General features: G+C 47.5%; 3 protein-coding genes across 5 annotated transcripts in view; 2 read left to right on the forward strand and 1 right to left on the reverse strand.

Moving 5' to 3' along the window:
- SDR42E1 (short chain dehydrogenase/reductase family 42E, member 1) overlaps nucleotides 1–17,871 on the reverse strand; it is a 56,698-nt gene extending 38,827 nt beyond the window's left edge. Inside the window, exons 1-3 of one of the 2 annotated variants that reach the window (XM_077310493.1) lie at nucleotides 17,762–17,871; nucleotides 17,092–17,323; nucleotides 5,577–5,852 (exon numbers count right to left, since the gene is read on the reverse strand). The gene's annotated coding sequence lies outside the window, so the exon portion shown is untranslated. Of the gene's footprint in view, nucleotides 1–5,576; nucleotides 5,853–8,202; nucleotides 10,653–17,091; nucleotides 17,324–17,761 lie in introns of those variants that run through there. The other variant, XM_077310494.1, reaches the window with a different exon arrangement.
- On the forward strand, nucleotides 129–1,672 carry LOC143823713 (arylamine N-acetyltransferase, pineal gland isozyme NAT-3-like). Its single transcript, XM_077310266.1, has one exon. It carries the CDS (start codon nucleotides 151–153, stop codon nucleotides 1,024–1,026), a length of 876 nt encoding a protein of 291 aa, XP_077166381.1. The 5' UTR covers nucleotides 129–150; the 3' UTR covers nucleotides 1,027–1,672.
- On the forward strand, nucleotides 6,043–18,439 carry NAT1 (N-acetyltransferase 1). 2 transcript variants are annotated; one of them, XM_077310498.1, is made up of 2 exons: nucleotides 6,043–6,274; nucleotides 17,436–18,439. In XM_077310498.1, exons 1-2 carry the CDS (start codon nucleotides 6,262–6,264, stop codon nucleotides 18,311–18,313), a joined length of 891 nt encoding a protein of 296 aa, XP_077166613.1. In that variant the 5' UTR covers nucleotides 6,043–6,261; the 3' UTR covers nucleotides 18,314–18,439. The 2 variants fall into 2 exon arrangements, with proteins under 2 accessions (XP_077166613.1, XP_077166614.1); XM_077310499.1 differs by lacking the exon at nucleotides 6,043–6,274 and adding an exon at nucleotides 16,213–16,558.
- Nucleotides 18,440–22,304: the final 3,865 nt, after the last annotated feature.

Here is a 22,304-nt window from a genome sequence, read left to right on the forward strand (position 1 = left end):
AACAAATGAACACATAAATTCAGTGAAGTCACTGGATTACACTCTGCTTAGGAACACTGAAAACTATTACGAAACAAATCAGAGCGTATGAAATGAATTAAGGGGACTGTTCATTTTGCTCCTTCCGCAGGGAGGGCGCCACAGAGCAGCATGAAGCTGAAGGAATATTTTGCAAGGATTTCTTACAAGGGTCCCCTGCGACCGCTGGATCTGAAAACCTTGACGGCCGTCCTGCAGTGCCACATACGATCGGTGCCATTTGAGAATCTCAACATACACTGCGGAGAAACCATCGAGTTTGGCTTGGAGGCCGTCTACGACAAGATTGTGAAGAACCACCGGGGCGGGTGGTGTCTCGAGAATAACCTCCTTCTCTCCTGGGCCTTTCAGACCATGGGTTACGACGTCACTCTTTTGGGGAGTCACGTTTACATCTCGCAGCAAAACAAATACGATGATGCCATGATTCACCTCCTGTTAAAAGTGGTCATTGACGGTAAAGGCTACATCGCAGACGGAGGCTTTGGCATAGCCTTCCAGATGTGGCAACCGCTGGAACTGGTCTCTGGCAAAGACCAACCCCAGAAGCCCGGGATCTTCCGTGTCACCGAAGACAGCGGCATGTGGTACTTTGACAAAATAAAGCGTAAAGTTTATGGCTCTGATTCGAAACTCAAATCTCTCTATTTTGACGGCCCAGAAGACATAAACTGCAAGATTTACTGTTTTACTCTGAAGCCACGGAGCATCGAGGAGTTCCGGGAGCAGAGTACCATTCTCCAAACTTGCCCCGAGTCTTTTTTTGTTAAGAAATCCATCTGCAGTCTCCAAACCGCTGACGGCTTTCGGGTTTTGATCGGCTGGACGCTCACTGAAACCAAGTATGATTACAAGGACAACATGGACCTGGTGGAGCAGACCACCATCACCGAGAAAGAGTTGGAGAAAACCCTGAAGGAGCGGTTCAACATAAGATTAAAGAAGAAGCTTGTTCCTCTTAATGAACCTTTAGGCCTCACACCTTAGTTAAAATTACTACCAAATTGGGAAAATCCTGCCTGGGCCCATGCTTCCTTAACTCGTGAGAGAAGCAAAGATGATTTCTAAATTGCTAGAAATTTTGCACATTTCTAGACTGCTAGCTAATGTCGCTTGGAGCAAATGTTTAAAATCAACTCAGAGGTTCTTTCTGAAGCTGTTTTTCTTGATAAGATTCGCCGTCTCCCTTGATTACGCGGACCCCTCCTTTTCCACATGGCCGATGACGTGTTCCTTGTGAATCATTCACTCTCCCTTGGCCCCTTGAATGCACAAGTGATTCTTAGGAAGGAAAAAACTAAGAGACTCATCTCCGGGGGAAGTACTGAGATTACCAAACAGCCAAATACTTTGCCATAGCATGCAAAGTACGACAAAACTGTCTTACTGGAAATTTGCCTTAGGAAACGCTGACACCTTTTAATAGTCTTATAATGTTTTAAATGTTTGAGTTATAGGTGTTTTTATTGTTGGACGTTTGTACACTGCCTTGATTTGCCAGATTGTGGTTTTGTGACTTGTGTGGGTTTCGTAGCTGGCTTGGAGCCATATTGCAATAAATCTAGCAAAGGTTTGCAGCACCTGTAGGCAGAGGTGAGGAGGGATATGGGTTTTTTTTGTAAACTAAAAAAAATTAAAAATTAAAACCTCAACACAACAAGCATGCAAGAGTCTCCAGAAGGGAAGGAAGGTATGTATTCCATGAAAGGAAAAAGGATTTTGCTGCAGAAAGAATTTTAAAAGAACCCAAAACAACAGAAAGCAGAATCTAAATCGTTGCCGGTAATACACGAAGTCACAGATCAGGCTACCTCAACCACCTATACCGTGTGTGCATGTGTGGGTGTCACCCCCTTCCAGAACAAATAGCAGTCTGTGGACATAACTGAGTTTGGGAAGAGGGTTCAGGGATTGGCCTAGCCCATTCTGAGTCACAAGCGTTCACTAGAACGTGTCCACGGCATTCTGAAATGTTGAGAACAAAACACAAAGAACTCCCAAGATCAGAGGCATCTTTGGATAAGGCTCGTCTGCAGATTGCTGATACGGGTTCTACCTGTACTCCAAGAGCCAGTTTGGTGTAGTGGTTAGGAGTGCGGACTTCTAATCTGGCATGCCGGGTTCGATTCTGCGCTCCCCCACATGCAGCCAGCAGGGTGACCTTGGGCTCGCCACGGCACTGATAAAACTGTTCTGACCGAGCAGGAATATCAGGGCTTTCTCAGCCTCAGCTCACTCACAGGGTGTCTGTTGTGGGGAGAGGAATGGGAAGGTGACTGTAAGCTGCTTTGAGCCTCCTTCGAGTAGGGAAAAGCGGCATATAAGAACCAACTCTTCTTCTTCTTCAGTGTCAACGTACATCATAAGGCGGAACCCGATCCGATGCGTGTGTCGATTCATGTTGCTCTGAGCCCCTTCAACAGAACTGCCGGCCTCCAAGGGAAGCCAGGATGTCCCCCAGAATTACAGCTGACCTCCAGAGGAGGGATACTGTTGCCCTAGAGAAAACGGATGCTTTGGGGGCTGGATTGGATGGCAGGACACCCCACTGAGGTCTCTGCTCTCCCCAAGATACGCTTCCCAAAGGGTTTAAAAGCCGTGGATTGGGAAATACCTGGAGGTTGGAGTCTGGAGAGGATGGGGTTGAGTGAGGGGAGGGAATGCAGGAGGAGGGGACATGGACACAGAGTCCATCTCCCAGAGCTACCAGTTTTCCCCGGGGGGAACTGATCTTTGGCAGCTGGAGAGTGGTTGTACAAGCGAGAGATCTCCAGGCCGCAATTCACCAGGCGTTTTCCAGCTCAGAAATGGGAGCCCTACCTAAGAAGGGTCTCTGAAGCAGGCACAGAGAGAGAGACAGAGACAGAGAGAGATAGACAGAGAGAGAGAGAGACAGAGAGAGAGACAGAGAGACAGAGAGACAGAGAGAGATTCTTCAGTATTGCATCTCTGCGGATAATTAAGCAGCAATTCTGGGCTCTCCAATGCCGGCCGTTAACATTTCCATCGGAGCCCTGCCATTTTCATTTCTGCAATGCTTCTCATTTTGTAAAGGGCAGCCAAGAAGATCAGAGGCACTGTGAGAGATGTCTCCATTTACATGCCCCAATTTGCCCAATTAAGGGACCCACGGGGGGGGGGAGGGGGGGAGGGAGAAGATGCCTGAGGCCTCCCCCCCCCAGCACCAAGAATGAGAACTTCCAAGAACTGAGAACTCCCAAGAACTGAGAACTCCCAAGAAGATCAGAACAATCATCTCCAGATATGACTTGACTATAGCTTGCTAATTTGTAGAGGCTCTACATGTACTCCGTTATGTAAATCAGAGGGCACTGCCAGAGGTGCTTTGCCTGTTGCCTTTGGAACCAGAATAAGAAACAAAACAAAACAAAACACCTGATCAAGTTGGTCGTCTAAATCAGGGGTAGTCAACCAGTGGTCCTCCAGATGTCCGTGGACTACAATTCCCATGAGCCCCTGCCAGCGTTCGCTGGCAGGGGCTCATGGGAATTGTAGTCCATGGACATCTGGAGGGCCGCAGGTTGACTACCCCTGCTTAAGAACAACGTCTACTCATCTGGAGGGTCAGGTTCAATTCCCCACTCCTCCTCTTCCTCAGAACCAGACCGGGTTGCAGCTGGCTGTTCGGAGGTGGCCGTGAGCTGCTTGAAATCCCTCTGGGTAGTGAAAAGCGGAGTATAAAACAACCAGCTCTTCCTCCCTTTACTATCTCATCTCAAAACATTCCATTCCATGTCACACCGTCTAAACACGATGCACGTAGGATCACGGTTGGCCACCACTGCCCGTCCACCGTCGCACGGAGGCATCTGCTCATTTATTGTGTTAGGATTTCTTGCGGTTAACAAGGCTGGGGGGGGGGGGGGGAAAAACAAACAAACCTGAAGCCATCTTGGGAATAAGCTTGCAATGCCTGCCGTAACCACGAGGGGCTTTGCCGACGGAACAAAAATACTGGCTAATGAAAACAGTTGGGAATAGAGCCAAACGCCGGCGTTACCGCAAACTAATAATCAGTGCCTAATATTTCGGATCTTGTTTCTTCACACCCTCGCAACACCTCTTTCCCGCCAGTCTTTTTTAGAACATGTGCCAGCTATTGATTTTGAATCCTTTTGTAAGGATTGAGATATATAACCAGTCTGCATGTGTGTGTGAGTGTGTGTGTTTGTGAGTGTGTGGGAGGGGAATTCTGTGTCTGTTATCAACCGTTCTGTCGTCCGACGGAGGACGAGAGATTGTTTGCTTTGTGGATTCGCTGTGTATTCACGCTGCGTGTTATGTGGATAGGTTGCATAATTATAGGTACAATCTAGGGATAGTGCTCCTGTGTGGGCATACAAATAATCTTGGGGGGAAAGTACACATTTTTAGGGGTGGGTGGGATTTGTTTAATGGAAGCAGAAATTGCATGGTGGCCGTTTTCAGGAATTGCACGGTGGGGAGGTACAGACATTGCATAGCCCAAACTGAAAGCCACTCGTAGTTACTAGAGTAGCCCTTCTCAACATTAGGACTGTGTGGGCAACCCCTGAACATTTCTTCAAGATCTGAGGAACACAGAACATTTTCGGACTGCTGTCCCCCACCCCCCCAAGCCCCAGAGTTCACCAGGGGCCTGGGCCGGTCTTGCACCAGGCCACAGCTGGGCCCCTCTATCACCCGCACACTGAGTTAAAACAAAAACACTCCCTCATTCCTTGAACTGGCACTGACACAGGTAACTCGACACAGGTGAGAGGAGCCTCCATCGGTAAAGGTTTGAATGGCCAGGGGCCCCTCCCCTGCCTGATGTCTCCAGACCCATCCTTGGCCTCCTGGGGAGGGGACAGGCTGGCCTACCCAAATAATGGGCAAAGTCTTAAATTTAAAAAAATAATTTTTAAAACAAATTCCCTCCCATGCCATGGCACACCTTGGGGGGCTCCCACTGTGTACCACTGTGCCAGGATGCCACACAGGCTGAAAATCCCTGCATTAGAGTGTTGGGTTAGGAGGACAGCCTTTCTCAATTTTTGTACTCTTGAGAAACCCCTGAAACATTCTTCAGGCTTTGAACCCAATCTACTGCTGAAATATTCCGTCTGAATCCTTCCCCCAATCCCTAGCCAGCACCGTTCTGCATGCCGTTTAAAGCCATTCCTGCAGGTCCTCTCCTCTGCTGCCAACAGGAATTGCTCCCTGCTCTCCTCTAAGTAACAACCTTTCACATACTTGAAAGACAGCCCTCCTGTCCCCTCTCAGCCTCCTCTTCTCCAGGCTGAACATTTCCAAGTCCCTCAGCCTTTCCTCACAGGGCTTGAACCCCAGGCCCTGGATTTTCCTCGTCTCTCTCCTCTGTACCCTCTTTGACTCGTGTCTTGCAGAACTTATGCAAACATTTCCTGTTCCCTGTCAATACAGATCTTCTTTTACCCACCTAAATCATTTACCTCTCCCTAAAATTTTCAAATGCAGAAACAACACTTGCATTTTGCCTTTTCTTCTGCCCACTGGGAGGCACAAACGCGGATTACCTTGTCAAGAGAACCACCTTCAGGACCATAAATCACTGCATGCCCGCACGGCACAACCCGGCAGGAATCCTGGGCATGCAACCAGGAACAAGCACATGGGAATGCTTTCAGTTTTCACCACTGAAACATCTGTCAATTTTGCACAGAGCACCCAAGTGGAACCAAGGTAACAGAGAAGATTTCTCAGCCTGCACGGGATTCTCCGCATCCGTGCTTCCTGCATCATCCTACTAGTGCCACAGTGAATTGGAACTGGGAACTTCCTTGTAAACCACCCTGAGTAAAAAAAAAAAAAAAAAATGAATGAATTAATGAATTAATGAATACTTTGCCCCAATACGCCCTCAATTCTGGACTTTGGCCATGAACTTCAGTCAGAAACAAGAGTAATAAAAGCCAAGAGACTAAATAAAGTAAAACAACCAGTTCATCAGCATTTTCAGATTGGGGGTGGGGTGGGCAGGATTAGCCGCTGATATAACAAAAAAAACCACACACAAAAAAACTTCCTCTTTGAGGTCTGTAGGACTCTACCCTCTCAACTGTTGCTCTGTTTACAGAATAGCGGACAGACTCCCAGAAGACGGAGAAGCTCAAAAGGGTTTCCACTTCTCTAACAACAGACATCCGAGTGAGTCGATAAAGGGGAACGAAGAAGGGACTGTGGGGCACTTCACTTCTTAGGATGAATTCAGCAGGTAAGCTACTTTTTGGAAACCCCAGCATTTCCCAGAAATTTACCCGATGGTAGGGGAGGAGGGCACCAGTTTTTCAGGTGAAAATAACAACAAGATGTGATGTAATGTAATGATGAGGACTATAAGCTGGTAAAAATATATATATACATGAAGAGGCTCTCACGCTTTTAAAATGTGTCCAGATCTCTCTCTCTCTCGGAGCCCCCCCAATTAAAATATTTATTTCCTCCAAGTCCCACCCTTGTTGAAACCCTCTCTCAGCCTGAGTATAGTCTCATAGAAGAAGAGTTTGTTCTTCTATGCCGCTTTTCTCTACCCGAAGGAGGCTCAAAGCGGCTTAACACTCGCCTTCCCTTTCCTCTCCCCGCAACAGACACCCCTGAGAGGTAGGTGAGGCTGAGAGAGCCCTGATATTCCTGCTCAGTCAGAACAGTTTTTATCAGTGCCGTGGTGAGCCCAAGGTCACCCAGCTGGCTGCATGTGGGGAAGCGCAGAATTGAACCTGGCATGCCAGATTAGAAATCCGCACTCCTAACCACTACACCAAACTGGCTCACTCATCGAATGTTAGCCAGCACCCCTTCAGATTAGAGGTGAAATAGGGACACAGGGGGTGAGTCTGGAAGAGGCTAGGGGGCAGAGGAACCAGGGAAATAGTCTCACTAGAGAACAGGAGGCAAGAAACTGATTTAAGGACTGGGAGGGGATGGGGTAGAAGACAGTATTTTGGATGCTGCAGCTTGTTATGCCAAGTTAAAGATGACAGCTAAAACTCCCTCCTGTACCCAGCTGTTCAAAAGTACAGAAATCTGGTTTTGCTCAGTCACTGCTCACTGTTGAAAAGCCAGCAGCGTTTTGGCCATGATGTTTGGAGAGGGGGGGGGGGACATATCTGAGTTAAGCATGAATCCGAGCAGGATGGAAAACCAGCTTGAGAGGTGAATAAGAGCTGACAGAGCTTTTTGGAAGCATTTGCCCAAGAGGGCCCTTGTAGGGACTGTGAAGTTGAAAACAAGCCCGTGTTGAGTAAGTAACATCGCAAAATCATGGAACAGTGTCAGGGATCTGGACAGGCTCCATTTATGGCTTTCCCAACATGGCCCTTGTGGGCATCACAGCCCCCTTTGTGGCCTCCAAGTTCTTCAGGAAATGGAGCGCAGGGTTGTTGTGGACTGCCCCCATTCAGGTGAAGGAGCTGACTCCTGGTAAGCACCAGGAAGTTCCCATCCTATCTATTCTCAATATACTTTTCCTCCAGCGTCCCCCACAAGCCACACCCTTTATATTCTGCTATATTATGCACCCTGCAGGTCTTGCATATTCCAACAGAAAGTGAAAACCTCATACTGTTTGGCTAATAAATGGGTTATTCTTTGATGCCCATACATTTTTAAAGGATGTTTAATATCTGTTTAGCTCCCTTGGGTGTTGTTTTATGAGCATTAAGATGGGATGGAAACAAATGAACACATACATTCAATGAAGTCACTGGATTACACTCTGCTTAAGAACACTGAAAACTATTACGAAACAAATCAGAGCGTATGAAATGAGTTAAGGGGACTGTTCCTTTTGCTCCTTCCGCAGGGAGGGCGCCACAGAGCAGCATGAAGCTGAAGGAATATTTTGCAAGGATTTCTTACAAGGGTCCCCTGCGACCGCTGGATCTGAAAACCTTGACAGCCGTCCTGCAGTGCCACATACGATCAGTGCCATTTGAGAATCTCAACATACACTGCGGAGAAACCATCGAGTTTGGCTTGGAGCCTGTCTACAAGAAGATTGTGAAGAACCACCGGGGCGGGTGGTGTCTCGAGAATAACCTCCTTCTCTCCTGGGTCTTTCAGACCATGGGTTACGATGTCACTCTTTTGGGGGGCCACGTTTACGTCCCGCAGCAAAACAAATACGATGATGCCATGAATCACCTGCTGTTAAAAGTGGTCATTGACGGTAAAGGCTACATCGCAGACGGAGGCTTTGGCATAGCCTTCCAGATGTGGCAACCGCTGGAACTGGTCTCTGGCAAAGACCAACCCCAGAAGCCCGGGATCTTCCGTGTCACCGAAGACAGCGGCATGTGGTACCTTGACAAAATAAAGCGTAAAGTTTACGGCTCTGATTCGAAACCCAAATCTCTCTACTTTGACATCCCAGAAGACATGAACTGCAAGGGCCATTTCCCACGGCGATCTTTGTTGCAAATTGTTTGCGGAATGAAAAATCGCCATTTAAAATAGTGGAATTCGTCGTTTTGCACACCTGGCTTTGTAGTGGAATCAGTTGCGTTTTTTAGCGTTTCCCACAGGCTTCCGGTCTCGGCAGAAATCGCTAGAAAGGAAGCGCTATTGCCAAGCTTGTCCCGCCCCTGGCCGTCAAGCAGCCAATGGGCAGCCGTTAGCATGCTCCCAAACAGCCCCTTTCCCTTTAAGAAAGCTTTTTTTAAAAAAAAAACAGACCCATAGCAACGAATCTACGTAGATTCCTTGCACTGGAGAGACCCATCCAGCTGCCTAATGTGATCTATCGTTTGATTGTATGATCGTTGGCACGCTGGCTCGAGTGATAAAAAAAAATTCCCCCCCCCCCTTCTCACGGGCTCGATTTTCGGCTGAAATTATGTGTAAAAAATAAAGGGACTTTATTTCAGCAAACGGGCTTTTATGTGGTTTGTGCTTAGTGACTAAAGGTGAAGGACTGAAGCCAGGGAAGCCTCTAAACAGAAAGAGGCTCGCCGGTGCGTTTATCCCCGCTCGCTCCGAGAAAAAAAAATGGCGATCGCTTCGCCGGAAGTTTGGAGGAGAGATCCAGGGGGAGGGACTTTGAAGAACCAGCTACAATGGTAACGCACAGGTCTTTAGCGCTACTGTTGCAGATTGGTTGCAGGAGTGTATCGCTATCCGGAGGGTGAATCCAGTTTTCTGGATTCCCCTGAAAGCGCCACAACGAAGCGCTTATTGCTGATCGGTTTCAGGATTGTTGCAGATTGTTGACGACGTCGTGCGTTATGGCAAATTAGTAGCGTTTTCAATCGGCAACCATTGTGCTATTTTTAAGCCGTGGGAAATGCCCCCAAGATTTACTCTTTTACTCTGAAGCCGCGGAGTATCGAGGAGTTTCGGGAGCAGAATACCATTATCCAAACTGCCCCCGAGTCTTTGTTTGTTAAGAAATCCATCTGCAGTCTCCAAACCGCTGACGGCTTTCGGGTTTTGATCGGCTGGACGCTCACCGAAACCAAGTATGATTACAAGGACAACATGGACCTGGTGGAGCGGACCACCCTCACCGAGAAAGATTTGGAGAAAACCCTGAAGGAGCGGTTCAACATAAGATTAAAGAAGAAGCTTGTTCCTGTTAATGAACCTTTAGGCCCCACACCTTAGTTAAAATTACTACCAGAGTAAATTGGGAAAATCCTGCCTGGGCCCAGGTTCCCTTAACTCGTGAGAGAAGCAAAGATGATTTGCTAGATTGCAAGAAATTTTGCACATTTCTAGACTGCTAGCTAATGTCGCTTGGAGCAAATGTTTAAAATCAACTCAGAGGTTCTTTCTGAAGCTGTTTTTCTTGATAAGATTCGCCGTCTCCCTTGATTACGCGGACCCCTCCTTTTCCACATGGCAGATGACGTGTTCCTTGTGAATCATTCACTTTCCCTTGGCCCCTTGAATGCACACCTTACAGCAGGGGTAGTCAAACTGCGGCCCTCCAGATGTCCATGGACTACAATTCCCAGGAGCCCCTGCCAGCGAATGCTACCTGAACACCACCACCAAAAAGCTGGCTAGCAAGAGCTCCCTTTGGGACGAGAGCCACTGTGTAGATACCGTTTAGGATATGTCTCCGTGATCATTCTGGGGGGAGAAATTGTTGACTGGAGAGGCATGATTGGATTTTATAAAATTACTAGGGCCAAAGCCTGTTTTAAAAACGGGCCAAAGAAAGGAAGGGAGGCCAGCTAGCAAGGTGAGCTGGTTGAGGTGGTGCGCTGGAGCATGCCCAGCTGGCCTCCCTCACCTTCCCAGCAGCCAGGGAGGCAGAGAACAGCATGCGCTGTGGTGGAGCATACTCTGCCGGCTTCCCTAGCCTTCCTGGCAGCCAGAAAGGTGGGGAATGGTGTGTGATTCCCTCTAGCCATGATGATGCGGAGCATGGCAGGGCTACGGCAGAGGGGGTTGGCAGCTGCCCATTCCCTGCAGCTTGCCACCTGCTACAGCTTGCCTCTTGCTGGCTCTTCCCTCTGCTCGGAAGAGCCAAGAGGAGCAAGGCAGGGGTGTGAAGCGGCTGCGATAAGTCCTTCTGATGCCTGGTTCGCACCCTATTGGGGGACTGCTCCCCAGTGAGAGCCAATCAGGGGCGCACACTGTCAGAAGGACCATGCATATTTTATTTATATAGATGCATGGGGCAGCGGGATTGGAAAGAGAGAACTTTTCCACGCTCTCCCAAAACACTAAAACTGGAGTGCAGCCAACGAACCAGATGGCCAGCTGATGCAGAATGAACTTCTGCTAAGTAATTCGAGTAAATAAAGATTCACCGCCAGTAGAGATAGTCGAGGCCACTAGGATAATCCCTGTACACAGATTGCAGTGTACAATCCATGGCACATGTGTACAGTCCATGGCATGCATGTGCTATCCATGTAGAGCACACCCTTGATTTTTTTTTTTTTACACGTGCTAAGTTACGTCTTGTGGCGCTTTCAATGTATGTACAGCAGAAAGAGCAATTTATCCCCACCTATTTCAGGTAAAGGCGCCTGGCTTTATTTGTAAACCAAATCCATAATAAATAAATCTTTGTTTTTATAACCCACCCTTCCTATATAGCTCCGGGAGGGTGACAACATGGTTATAGAACAATCAGATAAAATCATAAAATGATGATTGAGCCTGGGGCATTCTGCGTGTCAGGCAGATGGTCTACCACTGAAGCCCTCCCCTGGGCCCCTTAGATTAAGTTCTCAGCGTGGGGTCCCAAAACACGAGTCCTTAGTGAGGCAGGAATTGGCCCTTAAGTTTCTTGAGCCATTTAAAGTTGATCTGAATTGGCGTGTGTGCTTACCAGCTACAGGAGGCAGTCACAGCCAAATCATTTATTAATTTCCCCCTGCTCTTTTTATTATTACTTTCCTGCTGATTTTGTTATAACTATGCAGGAGGACTACCTGCCATTTTGGCTGCTCTTCCATGCCTCCGAGGGGCACTGTGGCCTAGATTATCTTGCTCGGGTACAGAGGGAAAAGGCAATCCGGAATTTGATTTACTTTCCCATCACAAGGAGATCTGGGTAGCTGCAGTTTATAGATACGCCACTCATGGCTACAACAATCCCATAAATCGGCAGGGTAAAAACGGCAGAGATTACATTTCAGAAAGCGGAGACGCCGACGCTCATCAGCAGCCACATTTACCGCAATTATATTCCCGCCAATCGCAAGCCAAGTTTAAAACAGAAAGATGTCTCTGCAGCAATTTCGCCCTCTTCTTCTTTCCTCCGCTCCTTCGGCAGCTGTCCTTCTGTCAACGCGATGCTTTTTGCTGAGAAGCCGGGCCAAGCTCATTCGCTGGCACAGAAAGTTGCGAGGAACTAAGAAGAGATATTCAAACGTCCGACCCTTTTAATCGAGGGAGAAATCGTAAAATTTCCCTGCGTCTGGCAATGCTGAGCAGAGGGATGCTTTAGGCAGATCCTGCACTGAGACTAGATGGCCTCCAGAACCCTTTCCAGCTTGAGATTCGGAGCCTGGAGCTGACTGAGCTTTTGCTTTGACCCCCAAACCCAGCATATTGAGGCCAAATGAACACATGGGTTGCCGGGTCCCCCCTGGTCACCAGGAGGGTATGGGGAGACAGGTCTGGAAACTCCGGATTGTGAAACTCCTGGAGATTTGGGGATGGGGGGGGGGATCTCAGTAGGCGACAATGCCATAGAGTCCACCCTTCAAAGCATCCCATTTTCTCCAGGGGACTGATCTCGGTAATCTGGAGATCTCCAGGTCCCACCTGGAGTCTGGGAACCCTCAGAGATAGAGCCTGTATCTGAAAACACAGTTGGAAGATATGCCACATTGTGACAGTGCTCTAGGAATCCCCCTATTCTCTGTGGTAAAAACCATGGAGGTTTGGAAAATTCCTAGATCGTCATTATGATTCCGTGATGTCACTTCTAGGTCCATAACAGGTAGAGATGCTGCATGATGCCACTGTTCACACTCCTTTTGCTCCTGCTGACCCACTGGATGGCAGCAGGAGTGAGGAGCTCAGGGGTGTGCGGTCTCCCTCCATTGTAGGACTCAAGCTACATGGGAGGATGTGGAAATCCCGTGGTTAATAACAGGGCAACATAACATGAAAATCTTAATCAGATAAACCCAAGAATGAAATAGGAGCCATGCGTGATTCTTATAAAGATAGCGGGTAAAATGTATTTTAATAAGATTTATGTAAATCGGTTTGTGGTGTGTCGTGTTGTAATGCTAAGGCATGCCTCTCAAGGGCTTGTGAGGGAATTGATGTTCCTGTGAAGGCCTCAGCCTCCATGTTTTGGCGTTGATTGTCCAGAGGTCGGCCCCTGTATGCAACAGGATGCTGGATGACATGGAACACTGGTCTGACCCAGCAGGCCTCCTCTTATGTTCTTATGATACAAGAAAAAATAAATAGTCATTGAAAGAACCAACCAGTTGCCATGTCTGAGGTCCTTTAAACTGACTCGTGTGAACAAATTTGTTACAGCTGACGCATAAATCCACACCTGCCAAGTTTCTTAATCTTATTTGATGTTAACAACCCCTCATTAAGACAGACAGGAGGAGGGATCTACAAATCCCTGATATTGCAAAAGATATCAAGCAATGAATATTTTCATATAAGCCAAGAGTTGGGAGGGTCCTCCTTCCAACCAGGAGTGGGGAATGAACATGGCTATTGAAATCGATTGTAAGCCGTGACTTCTTCGGGTAGCTATTGAAATCATGGTGCCATCTGGTGGACACTGATGGTTCAGAGTCACACTGAAGAGTCTGCAGAGGTTATTTGTAGAAGCCAAAGACCACAACCGCAGAGAGCGTGAAAAGTGTTTTTTGTACCCCACTCAAGGCAGCTTACAATCACCTTTCCTTCCTTTCCCCACAACAGACACCCTGTGACGTAGGTGAGGCTGAGAGAGCGCTGAGAGAACTGGGTTGCCCAAGGACACTCAGTCAGCTGCACGTAAAGGAGTGGGGAATCAAACCCATTTCTCCAGATTTGTGTCTGCCACTCTTAACCATGACACCAAGCAGATTGCAAGGTCAGATGCCCATGAATCCCCGGTTGTTTTTAATGGCGTCACTAGGAATAGCACAGTTGCACTACATTACGGCTATTATATTGTGCGATGACTAGCTTAGGGATGGAGGGAAGGAGGAAGGAGATCTGCAGCCTGATCAGATCTCAGAAACTAAGCCAGGGCAGGATATATATGGAGCTACTGTATGCATGGGCCATTAAGATCAGTACTGTCTACTCAGACTGGCAGTAACTCTCCAGGCTCTCAACTAGATCGCTGTATCTGGAGATACTGAGGTTTGAACCTGGGACCTTCTGGGTAACAAGCAGATGCCTTACCTCTGAGCCATGGGAGACCACCAAGGAAAGCTCTGCAGAGGAAGGCAATAGCCAACCACCTCTGTTTCTAACTTGCCTTGAAAGCCCCTGGCAGGAGTCACCATAAATCAGTTGCCACTTGACAGCACTTTACATGCATAGCTGTTAATTATGTTAATTATTTTTTGACTGTGCACCATTTAGTTTTACCAAGAGGCACACCATTAAATTGGAGTCATCTTTTTAAAGTTTCAGCACCGATGGTCAATCACCACCAGAGGATTGAACAAACGGCTTTAAACTTGCAAGCCGCTCGGCTAAAGCGACCTGTGATCAGCGGTACTCGTGGTGCCCTTTGTCCATCTCAATTCAAGGCCCTTTTTGAAGAGTCGGGCTTATCATTAACGTGCTGTAACCAGGAGCTGGGATGCCAGATCCAGGCTGGAAAACTCCTGGAGGTTTGGGAAAGACAGGTGACCTCAGTGGGGAAACGCCATAGTGTCAACCCTCCAAAACATCAATTTTCACCAGAGACACTGATCTCTGTAGTCTGGAGATGAGCTGTAATTGTGGGCGATCTCCAGGTGGGCCCTGGTGGAGGGCCAGCGGTTTTTGAGGGCTACCAAACGCGATACGCCCTGGGATCCATAGAGGGCAGATTGCTAGGGTGTTTCTTCTGCAGTCCACCTTGATAGTCCTCTTCCACCTGATTAGAGGCAGCTCCACTCCTAAGTCTCCAGGAGTTCCCCAACCCAGAACTGGCCACTCTACCCTGTTTTGTCAAGGAAGACCCGGTGGCCACGCTACCATCCCACCAGACCACATCCAATCAGCACCTCAGCATGCACTGTGGTAAAACACACATGTCAGATCTGGAAGCGGCTGGCTCGAAAACTTTGGGGGGTCACCGGAAGCCAGCTGCGACTTGATGGCACTTCTCACCACCACGTTAGCACCCAGTTACCCCTAAAGCAATTCCGCAAGGTGAATTCGTAGGTTCTCGTTTGAGCAAAATGTCTTGGGAACTTTTAAGGTAAGCATAATGAAATTCAGTAAGATCCGCAGAGTCCTTTTGATTCTGTGAATTCCTGTTTTAATGTACCTGGGTAGCTTGCAGTCTGAAAATTATAAACTCTCCCTCGGCAGCTTGATTGCACAACTAACGGATATTCCACAGAGGCCCCAAACTAGCTTATAATGTACACAGTCACAAGCACTTTGCTGGCGTGTTTTCCTTCATGGGCAGGCGGCTTCATTATCGTCCTCTTTTCAGAGAGACGGCAAAGGGCATCTGTTCTGTAGGGCTCTACCTTGATTGCAGAGGTCTGAAGCTCTTGTATATGCCTCTGAAGGGATGTTTTAAGGGAAACAGTTCTGTGGCATTTGCATTTAATGTTATGGTTACCTGCTTGGAGATGAAAGGGAAAGGTGGTTTAGAAGTGCTTTAAGGAATAAATGGGAAATGCTTTCATGCGACTGGCAAATCACGGTCTTTTCAATTTGCAATAGTAGGGCAGAAAGTGTTGGAATATGCAAAATCTGCAGTGTGCATAACTGAGCAGAATATGAAGGGTGTCCTGCAGGGGGCACTGGAAGAGATGTATATTTCGCATAGGTAGGAGGAACTTCCTGACGATTTTCAAAGCTCCACCCATTTTCCAACTAGGAACTGGGATTCTTAAAAGCGCATTTGAAGAAGAGTGGCTTTTTATACCCCCACTTTTCACTACCCGAAGGAGTCTCAAAGTGGCTTACAATTGCCTTCCGCTCCTCTTCCCACAACAGGCACCCTGTGTGGTAGATGGGGCTAAGAGAGCCCTGAGAGAACTCTACCTGGCTCAAGGTCACCCATGTGGCTTCACACAAAGAAGTAGGGAATCAGATCCAATTCTTCAGATTCCATTCCTCCGCTCTTTAATAACTACACCAAACGACCAACACCTTGTGAAATTTTCCTCAGTTTCAAAGGTGGCAGGTTAGATATTCGACACCCAGTTCCAGAGAGCCATCGTGACATAGTAGGTAAGAGCAGTAGACTCTACGCTGGGGAACTGGGGAACTCCTTCATTTTCAGCCAACTGGGTGACCTTGGGCTAGTCACAGTTGTCTCAGAGCTCTCTTGGCCCCACCTCCCTCACAAATTGCCTGTTATGGAGAGAGGAAGGGAATGTGATCATAAGCAGCTTTGAGGGGCATATAAACATCCCACCTCCTCCTCCTCCTCCAACACCTGTGTGGCTAGAAGCCCCTTGAGGAACACAGAACTAGCTGATGAAACTTGGGGCCTTTCATCTATTCTAAGAACTCTCTGAATAGGCTAGTATTTGGGGTGTTTTCTGTGTTTGTTTTCAACATTCACAACAAAGTAATCTTGTTCTGCCTGGTTAAATCAGGTGGAAATAAAGCCACCGCTAAGATGTTCCGAACCAAAGTTTAATCAGTTCACAGCTCAATGGACCTGGGATATGTGCAGACATGTCAGGTGGACTTTGTCCTTTGGGGGGCATTTAAGATCCACTTCCAAATAAGACCCAAAAAGAGAGCCTATGAAGAACGAAGGCAATTCAGAACTGATGTGGAACATTTGCGCTTAACCCGCCACACTGATTACTAGAGCGAGTAACCTCCATTCTGTGGCCGACGGATACAGTGAAATCCCAGCAGAGCGGTGAATTAAATATCGCAACCGGTAAGTAGCTTTAAAAAAATTATTAAAAAAAAAATCTCTTAAGGTTAATTAACCTAATTAAAAGCAGGCTTTTTGATGAAACTCGGTTGGTGCCATGAGATCAAACGGAGGAGAGAAGCCAGATTAAAAAGCAACCTCCCCCCCCAAAAAACCCCAAACAAAAACAAAATCTCTAAATACCATAACTGATAAGATTATTTTTAAATGAACTACATTCCTGCGGGTTTCTATATTACTGACTATATTAAAAATGGGCGTGTTAAAAAGTTTCAGTTTTCTGCAGAGAATTAAGAGGTCATGCAAAACATGTAGAGAAGTAACGCAAAGTAGACTTAAGAAATCTTGCTGTACTTCCAGAGTAAAATCATTCAAAATACTCTCCTGACATCTATGCTGTCCTTCTCTCCCCCCCCCCCCCGACTCAGATATTATATTGTGGGCTTTACAGATGTGAAATTTCTATATTAAATGTTGACAAATCTGAGCTGCTGATCCATAATCGATAGATCCAATCCGATGCTCTCTGTACTAACCTTCCGAAAAGGGCCAGGAGGATCTCATAGTAAAGCCGATACCCAAGGCCTTTACTATTCATGACAATCCCTTCCAAGGGAGAACAGCTCCATATAGCACACTATGGGGCACTCAGAGCAGGTTGAAATGACGTGCAGATGCATTATGAAGGGGAATTCAGCAATTATTCAGTAGACCCAAAGACCAAAGTTCCTGTGCTTCTCTGGTTCAACTAGGCAATTTTCTTTAAGGCTGTACAATTAAAAAAAAAGAACCTTCAGAGAGACCACAGGCTGTGCCGGCAGGAAGTTTTTCTTCCTCAGTGCCATTTTAAAAATGAGTTTCTTTAACATCTGCCTTCCAGGAGACATGAATCTAGAAGAATATTTCACAAGAACCGGCTACAAGGGCTCTCTGGAAAAACGCGACCTGGACACGCTAACGGCCATTTTCCAGCACCACATTAGAGCCGTCCCGTTCGAAAACCTCAGCATCCACTGCGGGGAAACCATTACTTTGGACCTGGCTCAAGTCTACAGCAAAATCGTCAAAAGGCGGCGCGGAGGGTGGTGCATGGAGAACAACCAGCTCTTGTCGTGGGTTCTGAAGTCCTTGGGCTACAACACGACCATTTTGGGAGCCTACGTTTACAACCCGCAGCTGAACGTCTACGCGACTCACATGACCCACCTGATCGTGAAGGTCGTCATGGAGGGCAGAGCCTACATCGTGGACGCGGGCTTTGGCGTCTCCTACCAAATGTGGCAGCCAATGGAGCTGATTTCCGGCAAGGACCAGCCGCAGACGCCGGGGATCTTTCGCTTCACCGAAGACAACGGCGTTTGGTACTACGAGAAAATCAGAAGGAAACAGTACATCCCCAACCAAAGCTTCTCCAATTCGGATCTGCTGGAGAAGAGAGACCGGAGAAACATCTACCTGTTCAGCCTGGATCCCCGGAAAGTGGAAGATTTTCAGTTCCAATGTTCCTACCTCCAAACATCCCCGGAATCCTTGTTTACCCAGAAATCCATTTGCACCCTCCAAACGGCCGACGGGTTCCGAGCTTTGATCGGGTGGACGCTGTCTGAGACCACCTACAACTACAAGGAGGACATTGACCGGGTGGAATTTGCGACTCTGACAGACGAGGAGGTGGAAAAAACTCTGCTCGAGAAATTCAGCATCCGCCTGGAGAACAAACTCGTCCCCGTCAACATCAAAGGCATCTATACGATTTAACAAGGAGAAAAGCCTTCTGCAGAGCAGCCTAAATCGTCCTGACACGCTTCAACCACCCGATCCTGCCTTCAATAAATGACAATAAAAAAACAAAGCTCTAAAATAAATAAGTTTTTTTTTTTTAAATGCCAGAACGCTGATCACAATCCGCACAATATGATAGTTGTTTATGGTGTTTTTGATGGCATTGACAAGTTCAGAGATAAAAGCCGACAAGCCCCCTGAAACAAGGTAACGCTCATTTTTGAATGATGCATTTCATCCCTTAAACATTTCATATCCCATTACCTTTCCCCGAAGACAGAGTGGAGCAGGTTCCCTGATGTGCACCCACAAAAAATTTTTTTTGTGCAGATAGGCTACCCCTCAAGATTTATTTGCTTTTAAATAGGTTAAGTATAAACGGAGGCAATTCACACAGGCCCGTCACATACGCACAAGATGGTGTGGCTAGCTGGGTTGCCAGCCGCCAGGCAGCGCCTGGAGACCCTCTGGATTTGCAAGATAACAGCTCCCCTAGAGAAAATGGTTGTTTGGGATGGTGGACTCTCTACAGTATTATCTCCTGCTGAGGTCCCTCCCATCAGCCACAGTTCTCCAAGAATACCCCAGCCCAAAGCTGGCAAAATAACCATTGGACTATGACTTTCTTGGCCTAAGAATTTTCAGCTAAACCTCCGGAAGAAGTTCCTGACAGAGTGGTTCCTCAGTGGAGCAGGCTTCCTTGGGAGGTGGTGGGTCTTCCTTCTTTGGAAGTTTTTAAGCAGAGGCTAGAGAGCCATCTGACAGAAAGGCTGATTTTATGAACTTAGGCAAATTGTGGGTGGGTGGGCAGGAACGGATGTGCCAGGGTTGGTCTCTTGTGGCCCTTCCCTGAATATCCAGGGAATTGCTGATTGCCACTGTGGGATGGTAGGTGAATTTCCTGAAGACCAGGCTGGATTCTGGAGATTTTTTTTGGGAGGGGGATCATTTGGGCATGAAATTGGGGTCACTGTGGGTAGGCAGGTAGTTGTGAGTTCCTGCACTGTGCAGGGGGTTGGACCAGATGACCCTGGAGGTCCCTTCTAACTCTCCGACTCTATGACTTAAAGAAAAATATATCCCTCTTAAAGGGCCAAATTAGCTGCCAGTAGGACAAAGATCTATTAAAAAAACACAGTCTAAGCTTTAGCAAGGTTAAGGTTCCCTTGTCCCTAAAAATCCAGTGCTGATGTTCTTTACTGGACTGTGCAGAGTGGTCACAAAGGGAAAGCTTTAATTAAAACACCTTAATACAGTATACTCATCTCAGATGTGGGAGAGTGTGTGCCTTGGACACACACAGTCTTTAATGAAGTAAGCAGGGGATACGTCTCCTCCTTGAAGGCTTTATCTACAAAAATATGGATGCTATTGGTATTGTTTTAATTACCGAGCCGAATATTTACAGAGGCTTTTTCACTTTAATTCTCTTTACATCTCCACTGGCCACACTTGAGCTGCACTTCCAGCCCCCATTCGAATGAAGCAGTGCCACCTGGCTCCATATATTTTCCCCGCTTCCGTTCTTTAATGAGCCGTTATTTACAATTATTGTTTCAAGAATGTCCAACCCTATCGGAAAATGGTATGCTTTATAGATTTGGCATTTGTATAGATGTGATGTCTAGCTTCTGTTAGCAGGGGAAACAGGTTTCTGGTCCTTTGTTGAGATTTTGATATTTTGGGCTGCTAGTTACTTGTGGACTGCTAAAACCCACTCTGGGCACCAAAAAATAAATACATAAGCAAATGAATCAAGTCTAATCGCAGACATGAAGGGGCACGTGTCCCCGTTTCATAAAATGCTTTATAAAGTGTGCAAGGCCGGTAATACCCAGTTGCTAAACCCAGACAGCGACTTTCAACTAGTTTTAATAAACTGATGGCCTGTAAGAAATAAATGAAAACAGTTGCGTTTCTTTATCTTGCCTTCCCTCCAAAGAGCATACAGGAATAAAATTCAGGAGGGAGAAACACACAGCAAACCGTCTGAGTCGAAGCAAAGCAGGTGGTCCGTGCAGTCACAGTGAAGTTCATGGCTCAGTGGGGATCCGAACGCAGGTCCCGCTCGTTGTATTTAGACATACTTCACAATATTGCTATATCAGGGAGGGTTAGCTCTTGCTCGCCTTCAATAACGCTCTTTTAATTTTTAAATTAACCCATTAGCCTGTTTAATCCTCCTTTAAGGCCATCTATGTCTATGGCCATCGCTGCACCCTCTGGTTGCAAACTCGACGAGTTCTATTGAGATAGGCAATCCTTGGCATGCCGGTTTTCATGCCCCTGAGCAAACATGGCCAACTCTCCGCCCAAGGGACTAAGACAAGCCCTGGGGGCTCTCTCCATTTCTCCAACCACCATCTCTGGTTGATAGCCCATCAAAAGAGGAGCTGTCCTTGGAGCCAGAAGGCCACCTACCCATTCGCTGAAAGAACTAGCTACATCTCAGTGGGTGAACACGACCCCCCTTTCATGGTGAGCAGGGAGTGTAGGGAAAAGGGATGCCAACTGAGCTCCCACTGAGAAGCACAAAGGCAGGGACCAAAGTCTAACCTCACAATGGGTCAGTGAAGACTAGAGTTCATACTCTGTTGGCATCAGCAGAACGTCATGAGTGAAAAAGGTAGCAAGGGGAGGGGGAATGCAACGGCCCAGCAGACCGGGAAGAAAGATAAATGGCCCAAGCTGCTGCCTTATACCACAGGGGTAGTCAAACTGCGGCCCTCCAGATGTCCATGGACTACAGTTCCCATGAGCCCCTGCCAGCGAAGTCACCCAAAACACTTCCTACAGCAAACTGGGGATTCGAACTTGGGTCTCCCGAGATTCTAGTCTGATGCTCTAACCCTGCCTTTCTCCACTTTTTTTTACCATTGAGAAACCCGGGAACCATTCTTGAGGATTCAACAAACCCTAGAAGTGGTGCGATCGTGCAGAATATGGTTGGGAAGAGTAGCTGTGCACACGCCCACCCAGAGCCCCTCCCCACCCTCCAGGCCCATCACGGGCCATTTTGGAGGGGGGGGGAATAGTCAACATGACCATGTATGGTCATATCACCCAATAAATGTTTTACATATATTAATTAATTAACTCCCACATATTCGATAAACCCTTCCAGGGCAGTCAAAAAAACCCACGGTTGCACAAAACTGTAGTTGAGGAAGGCTGCTGTAACCAGCTTTGTGTATTGGTTAGGAGTGCGGACTTCTAATCTGGTGAGCTGGGTTTGATTCCTCGCTCCTCCTTCACATGCAGCCAGCTTTGTGACCTTGGGGTTGCTACAGCACTGATAGAGCTGTCCTGACCGAGCAGGAACATCAGGGCTCTCTCAGCCTCACCCACCTCACAGGGGGTCTGTTGTGGGGAGAGGAAAAGGAAGGTGACTGTAAGCCACTTTGAGCCTCCTTCGGGTAGAGAAAAGTGGCCTATAAGAACCAGCTTTTCTTCTTCTTCAGTAATCTCAGGGCTCTCTCAGGCCCATCTCCCTCACAGAGTGTCTGTTGTGGGGAGAGGAAGGGAAGACAACTGTAAGCCACTTTGAGCCTCCTTCGGGTAGAGAAAAGTGGCCTATAAGAACCAGCTTTTCTTCTTCTTCAGTAATCTCAGGGCTCTCTCAAGGCCCATCTCCCTCACAGAGTGTCTGTTGTGGGGAGAGGAAGGGAAGACAACTGTAAGCCGCTTTGAGCCTCCTTCGGGTAGAGAAAAGCGGCATCTAAGAACCAACTCTTCTTCTAACCGTTGCACCACGGTGGACTTGGAGGTTTTTCATCAAAACGTTAACAAAGCACTGGAACATTTTCCTCAGCAAGGGCCCTACTTGATGCCAGAGATGAAGAGGCTGTCCTTGGAGTGGGCCCAGCGATGATCAATCATTTCTTAGCACGGAACTTCTTTTCCAGCAGAAGGGGCGGGGGGGCACACTCTACAATCATTAACTTTTGTCCATGATGGTGATATCCTC

The sequence above is a fragment of the Paroedura picta genome, chromosome 14, assembly GCF_049243985.1.
Source record: "Paroedura picta isolate Pp20150507F chromosome 14, Ppicta_v3.0, whole genome shotgun sequence".
In the NCBI taxonomy this organism is placed as follows: Eukaryota; Metazoa; Chordata; class Lepidosauria; order Squamata; family Gekkonidae; genus Paroedura; species Paroedura picta.